This window comes from Leucopleurus acutus, assembly GCF_964270905.1.
Source record: "Leucopleurus acutus genome assembly, chromosome: 20".
Classification (NCBI taxonomy): Eukaryota; Metazoa; Chordata; class Mammalia; order Artiodactyla; family Delphinidae; genus Leucopleurus; species Leucopleurus acutus.
The window spans coordinates 19345566-19361286 of record NC_139162.1 but is presented as its reverse complement, the minus strand read 5'-3'; the positions used below and the strand labels follow the sequence as shown (position 1 = coordinate 19361286).

At 59.9% G+C, this 15721-nt stretch overlaps 3 protein-coding genes across 4 annotated transcripts; 2 read left to right on the top strand and 1 right to left on the bottom strand.

Moving 5' to 3' along the window:
• Positions 1-1318: 1318 nt before the first annotated feature.
• On the bottom strand, positions 1319-6366 carry TRADD (TNFRSF1A associated via death domain). The gene is made up of 5 exons (XM_082863331.1): positions 6307-6366; positions 3715-3873; positions 2545-2822; positions 2260-2467; positions 1319-2121 (listed from the first exon to the last, which is right to left on the bottom strand). The coding sequence occupies exons 2-5, from the start codon at positions 3863-3865 to the stop codon at positions 1811-1813; spliced, it is 948 nt and encodes a 315-aa protein (XP_082719457.1). The 5' UTR covers positions 3866-3873; positions 6307-6366; the 3' UTR covers positions 1319-1810.
• A 1748-nt stretch (positions 6367-8114) lies between these two features.
• FBXL8 (F-box and leucine rich repeat protein 8) lies at positions 8115-9995 on the top strand (the record flags this gene model as incomplete). Its single annotated transcript, XM_082862828.1, has 2 exons — positions 8115-8288; positions 9023-9995. Exons 1-2 carry the CDS (start codon positions 8137-8139, stop codon positions 9993-9995), a joined length of 1125 nt encoding a protein of 374 aa, XP_082718954.1. The 5' UTR covers positions 8115-8136.
• Positions 9996-10943: 948 nt separating this feature from the next.
• Positions 10944-15665, top strand: HSF4 (heat shock transcription factor 4; the record flags this gene model as incomplete). 2 transcript variants are annotated; one of them, XM_082863329.1, is made up of 13 exons in its annotated part: positions 10944-11066; positions 11699-11807; positions 11897-12024; positions 12116-12240; positions 12507-12582; positions 12726-12790; positions 13316-13412; positions 13662-13789; positions 13911-14138; positions 14649-14754; positions 14853-14918; positions 15046-15115; positions 15390-15665. In XM_082863329.1, the coding sequence occupies 13 exons, from the start codon at positions 10944-10946 to the stop codon at positions 15539-15541; spliced, it is 1473 nt and encodes a 490-aa protein (XP_082719455.1). In that variant the 3' UTR covers positions 15542-15665. The 2 variants fall into 2 exon arrangements, with proteins under 2 accessions (XP_082719455.1, XP_082719456.1); XM_082863330.1 differs by having other exon boundaries at positions 13648-13789; positions 14015-14138.
• Between the last annotated feature and the right edge of the window lie 56 nt (positions 15666-15721).

The following is a 15721-nucleotide window of genomic DNA, read 5'->3' as shown; positions in this document are numbered from 1 at the left end:
ACAGGCGGGCAGAGAGGCGCTCTGGAGATTGGGGCCCAGGCCTTGCCCAGCTCTGGCTACCACCTCTCTCTTCTTGGAACTCAGAGCCTCCAGGTTCCAGCCATGCAGTGGGGCCTGGAGTAGACAACACCCACCCCACCCCGCCCCACCCCACCCCACCCAAGAGTTTCTGGGGGCAGACTGTGAGAACCAGCACTGCTACCCAGTGCCATCCTCTTTCCAGTAGCTGTGACTGCACCTTCTGACTTCTTCCCGCCAATATTCTCCCTTACAAAATAAACCCTCCGACCTGAGCCTCACTCTCCCGGTCACAGACTTCTCAGGAGTCCTCTACTCCGGCTGTCTGCTGCCTCACCTCCCATCTCTCCTGTGGTCTGGTTTCAGGCTGTCCACACCATGTCCCAGAAACAGCCCCCACCTAGTAACCTTTTCCCCGACTCCAGTGGACACTCCGCAGCTTTGACAGATTTGCAGCCTCCATCACAGCAGGTGGGTATTTCCCTGGCTTCCAAATCTGGTTTTCCTCCTTCCAATTTGGGTTGCTCTTTTTTCTGGTTGGTGACCTTCAGGACCTCCCCCTGGGCCACCCCACCCACTCCCACCTGTACATTTCTGAATCCTGGGCCTCGACACTCTCCTGAACTCAAAACTATAGATCCAGCTATCCTTGGACTCTCTCCCTGGATGTTCTACAGGAACATCATGCCCAACTTGTCCCGAACAGAGCAAGCACTTCACCTCCCCCAGGGCCCCTATCTCAGCAGGCAGCTCCACCTTCCCTCCAACTGGCAAAGGCAGAAACTCTGGAGTCCTCTCCCACCTCCCTCATTCAGTGTCACCAGGCCTGTTGTCCTTTGTCCTAACTCAATGTTCATCCCTTCCCTCCATCTCTGCTGCTGACTGCCCCAGCCTGGGGCACTGTCTTTTCTCTCTCTCTGCATCCTCACCAGCCTCCCAGCCTTAACTGCCAAAACCCTTTAAAGGCCTCTCACTAGCCTCCAGATAAAATCCAAACTCTGTAAATTGGCTTACCTGCCACCATGCTCTCTGCCTCCCCCACTCACCAATGGGTCTCTGCAAATCCACCCACCCCTAGATCCAGACACTCTAAACCTTCTGTTCTAAATCCCTTCCTCTCACCTTCCTCAAGACCTCACCTGAGGCTGACCATGCCCAGAATATTGCCCTTCTCTCATTCCACCACCCACAACATTTACAGTCATTTCTCTCCCAGGAAGCCTAACCCCTAACCTGGGTTAGGCCCCTGCTCAGTTGCTCCCACAACTCCTTGTATTTTTCACATCAAAAAACTGGTAGTATTTTATTACTGTTTCTTAATATTCAGAGTCTCAGACTGAGTGTGAACTGGGGACAGGCAGGATTCGTGTGTTTTGTTCACCACGGTATCTGCAGCACCCAGGATGATGCCTAGGATACAGCAGGTCCTTAATGAATTATACTGAATTAATGAATAGTAATGAATTGTTCTATGAATGAAGAGGTAAGGTCTGGCTGAAAGCCCCTCTTCTGCAGTGGGAAAAGGTGAGGTCGACCTCTTGCAGCAGGTCACCCATACGCTCTGTCTCTATCCTAGTATCTAGAACAGAACCCCCAGTGGCACCCCAGCAGACACTGTGGGTGCTTGTCTGACTCCTGGAGAGGGCAGCCATATCTGGTTGTAAGTATGGCGTCAGAGTCCCGTGGGTGGACAGGAGGTCAGCAGTAGCATTAGAAGGGACCCTACAGTCACCCAGGTGCTCCAAACCCTGGCTGGGCAACTAGCCGACTGCCCCTTTCTCTGGTACCCAGGCTAGGCCAGGCCGCCATGGGGATTTGCGAGGCCCAGCAAGTCCTCTGCCAGGCTGGTGAGTTCGTTCTCCTCGAGCGCCTCCACCAGGCGCTGCAGCGTGGCGCGGCGGCCCTCGGCCTGCACGAAGCGCCGCAGCAGCTGGAAGGCCTGCTCATACAGCCCTTCACGCTCGTATTCATAGGCCAGTGAGTCAAGCGCCGGGTCCCGCAATGCACGACAGCCGCGCTGCAAGGAGCGCCCCACCTTGCGCCACTTGAGGCCCACTGAGCGCGCAAACGTCTGTTGGTCCTGCAGGCTCAGCGGCCGGTTCACTGCAGGGGGAGTGGGAAGCGGAGTGAGCTCGGGACACCCTTCCATTTCCGCCCCGCGACTGTCCCGCGCAGACCTCACCCCTCCCCAAACTCCATCCTCCCGAGGATGCTGCCTCTGCTTCTCTCCGGGAGTCTCACCTACGGGCTGACCATGGAACAGAAAAGTCTGGCCAGACGGCGGCGGCGGCGGCGGCGGCGGTGGCTTCTCCTCCGACGGAGAGGGTGCCAGAGACTGCGAGGGGGCCGGAGCGCCCTCCACGTCGCCCCCTTGGCCCCCCGAGCCGCACGTCAGATTCCTGAGCGCATCCTCCAACTCTGTTAGTTCCTCATCCCGGAGCCGGTCGGGCTAGGGAGGGGAGTGCGGCGTCGGTGGGGGTCTTAGCCGCGAATCCCCACCCCACCCTGGCCCCAGCCCGGCCGCACCTTCTGGGCGAAGATGCAATTCAAACAGCGCTCCTCGTCGGTCAGCAAGTCATCTAGCTGCTCCGCGCCGGCGCGCAGCTCCAGTTGCAGCGGCACGGAGTGCAGGGTCAGCTCCGCCGCCAAGCACCCTTGCAGCGCGGCGCGCAGTGCCCCCTCGCGGTAGGTGCGGAGGAAGCGGCCGCAGGCCTGGCGCCCGCTGAAACGCAACTGCAGGATCAGCTGCGGATCGCTGCGGTGGATCTTGAGCATCTGCAGCACGTCGGGGCTCCCGCCACTCTCTGCGAAGGCAGGCAGTCAGGTGGCATGCGGTCGCCCTGCGGGGCCATTCTCCAAGAGGCCGGAGGACGGATGAAGCCCCAGGTAAGACGCCCTCCCCATCCCCAGACCTCGGGGCGCGGCTATATGCCAGAGCTCCCAGCTGGGAAGCAAATTGGGATGCAAACAGCAACAACCCAGAATAAAGGCCAGGACCTATCACAGGGAGCACCCTAGGATGGAGTGTGTGCTACTCTATCCCCAATCCTGAAGCCCCAAATGAGGGTGGGCAAAAAGGACATGCAAGAGACGTTGCAGGGTAGAAAGGGGCGTTTCCCTGGGCAGCCAAGCCCTCTGGGTAGGTGGCTGGCGGGACAGGGGGCGAGAGGTCTCAGGTTTTCGGCCTCCTAGTGTGGCTCACCCCGCCCTGGAAGGAGAGGGGCTCTCGTCGCTCTGAGGCCGGAGCCAGATCCCCCTATTGGCTTCAACCTCCAGTGGCCTCTGCCCTGAGATGGGAAAAGGGGACCCGAAAGGTAGGTACTGGGGAGGGGGTCTTGGGCAAGGAGTGCTGCAGTGAGAGAGGAAAAGAAGAGAGAGGCGCGATTAGTAGACAGCAGTGAGCGGGCTGATCCGGAGAGTGGGGGGCATGGAGCAGGGGCACGTTAGTGCACACATAGATCATACAGAGACACAAGAGACACAAGTCTACACCCAAGGGCACACATGCATACACAGAGAAGACAGACCCTACACAACCAGACGTCCTCCTCCTCCCTTCCCTAACGAATCTTTTCCTTAAAGTGGTGGTTAAGCACAGGCCCACAGAGTTGAAGAGGTGAGGTCTCAGTCCCTGGCCCCGCCCACAAAAGGCCCCAGGCCGGCCTTTCCTCTCCAAGTGCCCGCCCACTCACGCACCTGCCAGGGCAGTCCGCAGAGCCCTGTACACCGCCACTTTCTGCTGCGGGTGAGCGTAGGCATCCGACAAGACCACCTCGTCCAGCGAGGACTCCACAAATAGGTAGGCACTGCCCACCCACTCCTCGAGCCCATTTGGCCCAGCCGCCATCTTGCCTCCTGGGGACAGAGATACGCATTCAGATCACCCCAACCCAGCTCTGGAGACAACTGTCCAGTCCCACGTGGCCGAGCTGTCCCCTCAGCTGACATCCAGCCGTCCCCACCCAGCTGGCATACTTATGAGGGTAAGTTCATCATCCCACAGGCAGCCCCTTGTGCTTCTGGCTCTGCACAGCCCAGCCCAAACCAGCCCAGCCCAGCCAAGGTTTTCAGTGAGGACTGTCTCTCCACTGTCTTCTCAGAGAAAGAGCCCAGGGTTACAGGGATGGAAGAGGAGAGGGACAATGTTGCAGCAGAAACAAGTTCTGCTCCCTCCTCAGGCCAGGGTGTCTCTCTCTCTTTTTTTTTTTTTTTTTTTTTTTGCGGTACGCGGGCCTCTCACTGTTGTGGCCCCTCCCCTCGCGGAGCACAGGCTCCGGACGCGCAGGCCCAGCAGCCATGGCCCACGGGCCCAGCCGCTCTGCGGCACGCGGGATCCTCCCGAACCGGGGCACGAGCCCGCGTCCCCTGCATTGGCAGGCGGACCCCCAACCACTGCGCCACCAGGGAAGCCCGAGTGTCTCTCTTTTCAAAGCTGACTGGAGACATCCTTATCCTGGATGGTGCCCATGCCCCACAGCACAACCAGACCCATGTGCTGGTATGGTATGCCCTCAGCTTAAATTTGAGCCCCCAGGATACCTGTGGGACCACAGCCCCCACTTTGGTTTTCTAACCTGAATTCCTACTATATCTCCAGGCTTCACTTCAAAGGACACCTGTAGTTTGCGCCTGCCCAGATTCCCTCCCGCAATCCTGACTGACCTCTGGGGCCTTCCCTCTTCCCTTGTCTCAGTCCACATGCCTGTTGGAAGGGCTAACTCCACTCCCTAGCTCCAGGCCTGGGCAAGTGAAACAGGCCTAGCCAATCTGCATATTCCATTCGCCTTCCTGAAATGATTTGTTCAGAGTTGGGCATAGGATTCAAGTTGGACCAATCAAAATCAACCTGCAAATTTGGCTGGATCAATAGGAAAGAGGCATGAGTTTCCCTTCCTATCTTGAAGCTGAGCTAGAAGGAAGGGTAGTTCTCCTCTGCCACTGCTTGGGAAGAGCCTGACTGAGAATGAAACTGGTGCAGGAGGCTACAGAGCCAAGAGAAGAAGAAGTGCTCTCCTAACCACACTGTGTCCCATCTTGGACTTTTCCATTATGTGAGCTAAATCATTTCTGTTTATTCTGTGTTTCAGATCTGCCCCCAGACCCTAACGTGAGAGCCAAAGCTGGGACAGTACCTGGGAAGGGGCGCTCCAGCATCACCCAGACCTGGCAAGAAAAATGATACTTGATAACCCTACCCTGCGTCTGAGCACAGGGATGTACCTTTTGAGCACCCCCCCCCCATAATCTTTTGGTAGAAGACATATTAATACTTGTGTGTTTACCCAAAACCATAGTCTGGAAATTAACAGGAAGTTACCATTGTTTAGCTCTGTTGGGGAAGGGGGAGACTTGGCGTGATCTTTATTTTCACTGTATTTAGCAATATTCTACTTTATGTAAACCCCGTAAATGCAGTCCCGCCCGAAGGGGTGGGTAAGTAAGGGTGGTAGTCTCCCCAGCAGGCCTACCTGCGGGACACTGAAAACCTGGAGGAGGGGGGAAGCTCCCTCACACTCACTACGACTGGACAAATGGGAGAAGTCAAACAGGCCTGCCAGGCTAAAGGTCGAGAAGGACAGACAACCTTTGAGAAGCGGCCGGGGCCCTTGGCTCGTTTCGCGCCCTTGGGAACTCCTTTCTACGTGTCCTTCCAAAGAAGCCCCTCCTCGGGAAGCCCCGCGCCCCACCCACCCAGAGTCCGCCTCTCTGCGGGCGGGGCCGGGCTGGGTTCTAGGAACTCTTAGCTGGGTACCGACTCAAGAAAATGTGCCCCTATGACCGGGAGCCAGCCGGTGCAGCGTTCTATTAACACGGCCTAACAGTCCCCGGGTAGCCCCACCTCTGGCCGGGTGGACGGTGACGGCCTGCTGGCGGGCGTGGCCCCTCAAGGACTGACAGGCTGAGAGTCCCAGCATCCTACTCAGCTGGGCCGCTCCCGAGCTCTCGAGGGGAGCTCCCCGGCCTCCCTCGTTCTGGAGTTCTGCTCTTGCTACTGGCCGGGGAGGGCAAAGGGTTTCTGCTCAAATATCTGTTCAGAAACAGCCCCACCCCGTCCTCTCACCCACAGGGTCCTGCCGCCCCTTGAAATCCCCTAACTGGGACAAGGAACTTTCGGGGACCAAGGTCCGTACCCTCTCTCCTTCCTCCCACAGAAACAGCCCAATAGGCCACCACCACCACCTGACCCGAGCAGCCGCGGATGACAACCGCGCCGCGCCCATGCTTCCGAGCCAGGATCCACCTCGGATCCTGCCGGCACTGGGAAGCCCACCCACCCTCTGCACTAACCTGGCCGCCTCGGCTCGTCCCGGATTCCCACGCCCGCCCGGCTCCACTGGATTCGCGCTGCTTCCGGGTGTGCGCGGAGCGCAGGGGCGGCGCCCCAGTGCGAGCCGCCCCTTCTGTCCCGGCGTCCCGCCCCTCGGGCTCCCCGCGGTTCCTTGCCACCACTGTCCTCCGCCGCCAGTCCCCAGTCTCTGGGCAAAACTCACCTGGTCCGCTGAGCAGGTAAGAAACTGGCGCCTGAGGTTAGACAGCAGGGAGAACAGCCTGCGGCAAGGGACTTCGAGGACTTGTGGTTCTTACGAGGCCGGAGGGCCCCAGGGTGAGAGCTGCTCCTCTTCCTCCAGCGGGCAACGGATGGATCAACAAGGAGGTGCCCCTTGAGGACCAGACGTTTCTGGTGCCTTCTGTGTGGTAGAGCTCGAAGATCTCTGATCTCTGATACTCCCTGACACTCTGAACGGGGTGCCGGTGGGTCCCAAGTTCAGGCCTGGTGGAGGGTATCAGAAGCCCCAGGATACGCGAGGCGCAAATTCCAGCAGGGACCGTTAGCCTAGAAAATAGAAAACTGGCCAGTGGCGTGAAACGTTGGGTACGAAAACCTTTAAGGACCTTAAACTAAAATTGGCAACTTCAAAGAGGACGCACATTTTCCAACAAAGACCGCGCTCTCTCTGAGGTGGGTCTGCCGAATTCCAGCTGAACCTAAGCCGCCCAACGGGAGCCTGGGCTGCTTGGGGTTCAGGATCGGAACTTGAACCCAGGGTTCCTCAGGCCCCAGAAACCCAAGACTTTCTCCGCCCCGCCGGCCTTCCCTTGGAAGCTCTCGGGACACCTCCCCCTGCGAGGTGGACGAAAGAGCCTCCCTTCTCTGGGCGGATTCGGTTGTGCCCCACCCGCGTCCCTGCTTTCTGATTGGCTTGTGGTCTCTGCCAATTAAAAGTTTTCCCTAATGCTCCCGCCCTATTAACCCTACCGTTACTCTCCAGTGACTGGCGGGGGCTAGGTCCGGGTTTCTCAACTTGGGACCTGTAGAATCCACCGGCGCTTGTTGAAATTCAGATTCCTGGGCCCTACTCTTTTCGGAGAGCCTAACTTAGTAGGTGAGGCCGTGGAATCTGTAGTGTGAACAAGTGTCCCAGTGATTCTGATGTCCCGCACCCTTCGAGAATGCCTCATTTCAATGGTCCTCGGTGCTTGGGCTTAGTCCTCCCCTAGTACTCAGGGTCGAAATTGGGAGGGAAGCAGTTCAGTGACCCCTGTGAGACTAGTCTGGGCCATCTGGAGGCTGTAAGCGTGTAGTATAGGGAGGCAGGGGGAGGCAAGAGGGGCCCTCTGAGCTGGGGGGAGGACGTGGTTGTCTGGAGTCAGAGCCTGTGCATCCGCCTTCCAACTTGCTCAGAGAAAACTTTGGTAACTAGAAAAGATCCCATAGCATCATCCCAAATCCGGTATTCGGCTTTATCAACGTGGTGCACCGGTCGTGGTTGAGTTCCTTCTAATATAGCATAAAACGTGGATTTGCTCAACAAGTGAGAACGTAGTTTAAAGGAGAATCAGAGATCCTCGGCATCCAGGGCAGACTTCATGGGTCTGAGATCTGTGCACTGCACAGGGCCCCAGGCTTGGTTTAATAACTTGGTTAAATGCTCTGCTGTCACTGTCTTGAAACCCTTAATAATGTTTTGAACAAAGAGACCCACATTTTCATTTTGCACTGGGCTCTGCAAATTACATAGCAGCTCCTGGGCTACAAGCATTTCTACACGTAGGCTCCAGGTGTTTCCCTCAACACTTTGGCCTTCCTGCAGCGGAACCCCCACACTCCGCCCTGCCATGGCGGAGCCTGGAGAACAACTGCCGGAGGAGGTGCTGGCACTCATTTTCCGTCACCTGCCCCTGCGGGACCGCGCCGCTGCCGCGAGGGTTTGCAGAGCTTGGGCTGCCGCTGCCACCTGCAGCACTGTGTGGCACAACACGAACATCAGGTGAGCAGGCTCCTCCCCCTCCCGCCTTCTCCCTGGCTCAGTGGAGTCAGGGCTTGGGGAGATACAGTGACTCTCCCCATATTAAAAAGCGTAATCAGGACTTCCAGCGATCCAGTGGTTGACTGGGCATTTCCAATTCAGGGGGCGTGAGTTCGATCCCTGGTCAGGGAACTAAGATTCCACATGCACGGGCCCCCCCCCCCAAAAGTGTAATAATTTCTAACATTTATTGGCCACCAACTGTGTACGAACCATTGTTCTAAGTGCCTTACACATATTAATTTATTTAATCCTCACTAAAACTTTATGTGGTAGATAGGTGGTATTATTATCTCCGTTGCACAGATAGAAAATTGAGGCAGAGAGATTTAATCACTTCCTTACTCAGCTGAGAAGTAGCAGAGGCAAATGTGAACCTGGCAATCCAGAGGCCACGCCCCGCTTCCTTAAAGACCGCTGAGAAAGCCCTGTTTTTAAAATATCATTGGCTCTCCGTGGCAAGGTTTCAACCAGCGGCAGATGCATCTGAAGTCTTCTAAATGGATAGGATGGGAGTTCCCTTCTAGCATCACCTTGGAGCGACCAGGCATGGTCGGGACAGGGAGGTATGTGGGGAGGGGGCAGGAAGTGGGGATGGTAGCTGGAACCCAGGCTGAGGGGTGGGTTAGAGGCCTCTCTCCAGGTCGCGGGGACTCGGCCGGCTGATGCCTTTTCTCCACCACTCTACCCCCAAGTTGCGACTGTGAGCTAGAAGGCATGCAGCCGCAGTACCTGTCCACTTGCCTGGACCACGTTCAGAATCTACGTCTGGAATTTGTGCCGTCCAGGGAGTCGAGCCGCCTGGCGGCCATAGAGTTGCTGACCGCACTGGCTGGCCGTAACCCCGAGCTGCGAGGCCTGTGCCTGGAGTGCCGCGGAGAAAAGCGGCTCTTCGACTCGGGTCGCGACGTCCTGGACGCCGTGCACGCCCTCTGTAGGGCCGCCCGCGCGCTGCGCCACCTCGACCTAAGGCGCTTGCCCTTCACACTGGACGACGCGCTGGTGCTGCAGGTGGCACACGGCTGCCCGGAGCTCTGCAGCCTTTTCCTGGATAACAGTACGCTGGTGGGCAGCGTGGGGCCAGGCTCCGTGCTGGAGCTACTAGAGGCCTGCCCCTGCCTGCGCGCCCTCGGCCTGCACCTGGCCAGCCTGTCGCGCACCGCGCTCGAGGCACTGGCGGCGCCAGACCGCGCACCTTTTGAGCTCCTGGCCCTGCGGTGCGCATGTCCCGAAGACGCACGCGCGTCGCCCCTGCCTAACGAAGCCTGGGCCGAGCTGAGCCGCCGCCACCCTGGACTGGCCGTAGAGCTGGAGCTGGAGCCGGCTCTGCCTGCCGAGAGCGTGACACGCGTCCTGCAGCCTGCTGTGCCCGTGGCTGCGCTGCGCCTCAGCCTCTCTGGGGACACCGTAGGCCCGGTGCGCTTCGCAGCGCGCCACTACGCCGCAACCTTGCGCGCGCTCGAGGTGCGCGCTGCCGCCTCTGCCGAGCTGGACGCCGCGCTGGAGGAGCTGGCAGAGCGCTGCGTGGGCCTGCGCGAAGTGCACTGCTTCTGCGTGGTGCGACCCTCCGTGCTGCATGCCTTCCGCACGCACTGCCCGCGCCTGCGCAGCTACACGCTCAAGCTGACGCGGGAGCCGCATCCCTGGCGGCCCACGCTTGTGGCGTGAGGCGACAAACCCTCTTTCCCCTCCCCGCGGACGTGTGGCCTCTGAGATGCTGCGTGGGTTTGCCCCGGGGCGCGTCAGCTGCTAGTCCGCTCCTTTAGGACTCTGTTGTCTCTTGTCCCTCTCGAGAATTGGGGGCTGTGGGATGGCGTCAGTACCAGCCCGGAGCAACCTGAGTCCACTCGTTGCTGTCAACATCTGCAGACACCCACTGTCCCCGCCATACGGGGATCACCCTCCTCCAACCCCAGTCCTCTGCAAACGTTGCTCGGCGGCCCCGGCGTGGGAGGAGGGAGGGCACTGGTTCAAAGCATGCCTCAGGGTTGAGTGTGAAATAAATCAAGCAGTATCTCTACGTCCTGTGAAAGGCCGGGTCCGCTCTGAAGGGTGAGGGAGGAGAACCAGCAGATGCCGGAGGAGGGGTCCGGGCAGGGGTGGGAGAGTTCGAGACCTCACGGTTTACTTCCACTGGTGCGGCTGCGGGGGTCAGTGTCGGGGCACTCGCATTTTCCGAATGACAACGCCCCAGGGTTCGGCGGGAGGGGGCCAGCTTCTCCTTCCCCCACCCTCCCGCTCTCAAGCTCGCTCCTTTCTGCCCCTCTAACCGAGGCTTCACTATGCCCACACCATCGCCTTATAGGACTTTCCCAGCCCACACCACGCTGTGTACGCTGGATTCTCCCGAAGAACAAAGGAGGAAACAGCGGGCCTGAGAGAGGGGTGGGACTCGAACGCAGGTCTACCTCCCTACTGCACCCCGCCCCCACGCACATACTGCCAGTGCTGAGGCCGCGGTCAGAGCCCCGCCCCGCTGGTTCGCACGTGGCCCCCACCTGACCCGGCGCCGGGAGGCGGAGTAGGGCGGAGCGGGCGGCAAACGCAGCACTTTCCGCGGCTTTGACAAGCCAGCGGCGGCCGGGCCCAAGCATTAAACGGGGCCGGGACTGCGCCATGCAGGAAGCACCAGCCGCGCTGCCCACGGAGCCGGGCCCTAGTCCCGTGCCAGCCTTCCTTGGCAAGCTGTGGGCGCTGGTGGGCGACCCGGGCACCGACCACCTGATCCGCTGGAGCCCGGTGAGGGCTGGGGCCTTTCGACTTCCTCAGTGGTCCCCGGGATTCCTCCACGTCAGTGAACGTCCACGCTCACCCAGTCCCTGCCTGGGACGGGGCTGAGGGTCCCTTGATTCAGCCGTCCAGGGTATGCGACGGCTTGGAGGGGGTATTCGAGATGGAGGTGAGGCGACTTCCTCCGGGCAGAGGACAGGGTAGGAGCCTTCTGGAGGAGACCTAGAACCCGAAGGATCTTCCAGGTCTTTTAGTTCCCACCCTGCCCATCAGACAGATTGGAACACAGAGAGGCCAGGAGAAAGGAAGGGCTGGGCCTGGTTCTAGCTCAGAGTCACATCGCGGGTCTGGGAGCCGTCCGGGGCTGGAACCCAGGTTTGCCCTCTGCTCTTACTTTCAGAGAACCGAGTAGGGAGTCTGGGTGGGCTGGGATAGAGATTGTGGTCGCCCCAGGCTAGGCCAGAGCTGGTTCTGGCCTGGCCTCGTCCCACGTCCCCACGAATGGTAGCCTCGGTCCCCAGAGTGAGTGCGAGTGTGTATGCGCGCGCGCCAGAGCGCTGGCTTCGCCGTGGGCGGGCACCGCTCACGGTGTCGTCTGGTCTCCGCCCGCACGGTGGGTGGGCGGGCGGCGTTCTCCACAGAGCGGGACCAGTTTCCTCGTCAGCGACCAGAGCCGCTTTGCCAAGGAAGTGCTGCCCCAGTACTTCAAGCACAGCAACATGGCGAGCTTTGTGCGGCAACTCAACATGTGTGAGTCCCTAGGACCGGGCGGGACGCGGGCGTGGGTGACTTGGTGCGGGGGGGCGGGGCAATTTACGCCCCCACGCCCTACTCCCTAGACGGTTTTCGGAAGGTGGTGAGCATCGAGCAGGGTGGCCTGCTGAGGCCGGAACGGGACCACGTCGAGTTCCAGCACCCGAGCTTCGTGCGCGGCCGAGAGCAATTACTGGAACGCGTGCGGCGTAAGGTGGGGGCGGCCTGCAGGAACCAGCAAACCGGGGTGGAGGTGGGACAGCTGTTTCCTGCGACTCTGACTTGAGGGTGCCTCCCACCCGCAGGTGCCTGCGCTGCGCGGCGACGACGGCCGCTGGCGCCCTGAGGACCTGGGCCGGCTTCTGGGCGAGGTGCAGGCTTTTCGGGGAGTGCAGGAGAGCACCGAGGCGCGGCTGCGGGAGCTCAGGCAGTGCGGGGGAGGGGGCGGAGGAGGATGGGGAGGGGGAAGGGAGGGTCTGGGCGAGGGGGCACTGGCTTCCAAGCGTTTCTAGGCAGCTCCTTCCTCTCTCATGCCTTGGCGCCTCCATCGAGACCAATGGGCCGAGCTGAGGAAGTCTGTTGTCTATGGACGGGTGATCATCCGAGTGGGCGCCGGTTCAGGCCTGCCATTCTGTGGGGGGTGGTGACCGGGCGAACTCTCAGATGCCTCAGCACCCCCCCACGCCTTTCCCCCAGGCAGAACGAGATCTTGTGGAGGGAGGTGGTGACGCTGCGGCAGAGCCACGGTCAGCAGCACCGGGTCATTGGCAAGGTGTTCCTCTCCCCCCTACCCCACTTCTCTCTGTCACTCCTCAACGTACCACCCGCCCCCCAGTCCTGGAAGCCACCTGGAGTGCCTCGTTAGGGTGGGGGGCAAGGTCCAAAGTATGAGTTAACCCTTTGCTTTCTCTTCAGCTGATCCAGTGCCTCTTTGGGCCACTTCAGGCGGGGTCCAGCAGCGCAGGAACTAAGAGAAAGCTGTGAGTGAGAAACCCAGGGACGCCCCCACCCCTTCCAGGACCCTCACAGAAACCCAGGCAGGACTCCTTCTCCTCCAGAAGCCCCTTCACCTGGAATCGTCATTCTTTTCCCCTGCATTACAGTCTTCCTCACCCAATGGCCATCCCCCCAAGGGCCCCCTTCCAGGGCTTTCCCCCTCTACCCCCAACTCTACCACCAAAACCCCCACTCTCAGACCCCTCAGTTCCAGGACCTTAACCCCATATTTCCACCCCATCATCCCCTTACCCCTCACCCCAAAGCATCCCAACAGTAGAGGGTCTGGGTCTCAAACCACACTCCCTCCCTCCCTTCTCTACCCCCAAAGGGCCCCCATCTCTGGGGGGAGCCCCTTCTGCCTCTAGCATGTGACTGATGCCCTGGCAACAGGCCTCAGCTCTGCTGACTTGGCTGCTGGGGCCTGTGGGAGGGAGGTGGTGCAGGCTGAGGGGCCTGGGAGATGAACCTGCCCAGCCCCCTGCCTGTGCCCTGGCCACCCTGCACAGGTCCCTGATGCTGGATGAGGGGTGCCCAACACCAGCCAAATTCAACGCCTGCCCCCTACCTGGTGCCCTCCTGCAGGACCCCTACTTTATCCAATCGGTAGGTTTTTGCTTCTCTCTTCCCTAGAGCACAGCTTGGTTTATGGAGAGCCTGTTCCCTTTCCACATTCCCCAAAAAGAAGAGAAGATGGAGGCCAGCTTTCCCTCCCACCAGACCCAGGCTCCCCAGCATGGGCCCAGCTTCCTCCCTTAAACCTTCCCCCTTAGATCTAGCCCGTGTGGTACTGGTTGGGTTCTGGCTCACCCTGTGGCTTGAGGTGAAGGGCTGGGCCTCATCTTCTACTTACAGCCTCTCCCAGAGACCACCCTGGGCCTCAGCAGCCCTCACAGGGCCAGGGGCCCCATCATCTCTGACATTCCGGAAGACTCTCCATCCCCTGAAGGAACCAGGCTTTCTCCCTCCAGTGGTGGCAGGAGGTAAGAGGGACAGGGGCTGCCCTCTGGGGAGCCTGTGGCTGAGGGCCTGGCAGCCCAGATGGCTGTGGGGATGGGGGAGAGGGCAGTGCCAGGGTCTGGCTGAAGCTTTTCTCTGGTGCAGGGAGAAGGGCCTGGCACTGCTCAAAGAAGAGCCAGCCAGCCCAGGGGGGGAAGGCGAGGCCGGGCTGGCCCTGGCCCCAAACGAGTGTGACTTCTGCGTGACAGCACCCCCACCGCTGCCTGTGGCTGTGGTGCAGGCCATCCTGGAAGGGAAAGGGAGCCTTAGCCCCGAGGGGCCCAGGAGTGCCCAGCAGCCTGAACCAAGAGGCCCCAGGGAGGTTCCTGACAGGTGAGCAGAGAGACCATTTTTGACTGTAAGCCCTGTGGGCCACTTCTGCAGCTAGATCAGCACTAACTAGCCCCCAGACTTCCCAGCCTTCTCTGCCCCTTGGTGGCTGGCTGGTCGGTTGGGCACCACGGTCTCACCTGATTTCTCAGAGCTGCTCTAAGGAGTACCAGCTTCAGAGGCCCCTAGAAAGTGGAAACATGTCAGTGGTAGGGCTCAGGTATCTGCATTTTAAATGCAACCACTGGGGTGCTTGTAAAGATTGTAAAGTACGCAACAGTTTAAGAACCACTGATGTTGATAATTGCATAGGGAGGGGACACAACCCAAACCTCAGGCCAAAAGTAGGAGGCAGAGGCACTCTGTGTGCCCCTCTACGTGTGTGTGGGGGGATCGTCTTCCAGCATTTTCTATATGTTGTCAGATTTAGATCCTGATGTATTCAGGTTCCTTGGGAACCTAATGGGGGGTGGGGTTGGGCACTGCAGGCCAACGGCAGTTTTCTGTGCACAGGGGGCCTCTGGACCTGGAGAGAGGAGCCCGGAGCCCAGAGAGTCTGTTGCCTCCAATGCTGCTTCGGGCCCCCCCTGAAGGTGTGGAGCCTGCAGGGCCCCTAGATGTGAGTACACCTTCAGCAGGGCAGAGGCATGGGGCTTGGTGGGGTCCAGCTGCTTGTGCAGCCTGGGGAGGACACCACTGACCCAGAGCTCCCCCTAGGTGCTGGGCACCAGCCTCCAGGGGCGGGAGTGGACTCTCATGGACTTAGACATGGAGCTGTCCCTGGTAAGATGGGGGTGGGGAGGGCAGGGGGTTCAGAGTTGTTCGGCCAAGCCCTTTGGTCCACAGCTGTTCTCCCTCAGCCAAAGCCCCAGCTCCCTCCCCAGCTGCTTCCTGGGGTTCTCTCATGCAGTTGCAGCCCTTGGTTCCAGAGAAGGGTGAGACTGAGCTGGCGGTCAAGGGGTTAAATTCTCCAGGGCCAGGTAATAATTGTGGTGACTTAGGACCTGGGGGAGGCCCATAGGGGCCTGAGCTACCACGATTGCGTGGGCGGGGCAGTTGGTGTTTTGGAGGGAAATCCCCGGAGGCAGGCTGCTCTGCAGAGTACTGCTTAAGCTGCTTGAGCCGCTGGAAGAGAGTGGGGGGTTGAGAGTGGATGTTTCATCCTAACCGGAGGGCAAGGCGAGTGAAGCTCTCCTTCCCTGAAGAAAGGAGGCGACCGTTTCTCCCCGCTGAGCACAGCCCCACTCCTCCTAGGGAAGGACTCCATGCTGGGGACACCACTCCTGCTGGATGTCCAAGCCGCTTTGGGAGGCCCAGCCCTCAGCCTGCCGGGAGCTTTAACCATTTACAGCGCCCCTGAGAGCCGCGCCTCCTACCTGAGCCCAGGGGCCAACCCCTCCCCCTGAGGGCCCCCTCCACTCTGAAACCAGCCTGGCTGAGGGGCGGGCTGGCCGGCAGCACGCCCGGCTCGGCTTCCTTGAGCCCCTGCTGGAGGCTGAGTGAAGCCCCTCCTACTTTGGCAGCCCCTCTCCAATACCGAGCCCTGCATAAAACTGCGTTTTTTTCTGTGTTTCTGGTCTCTTTTC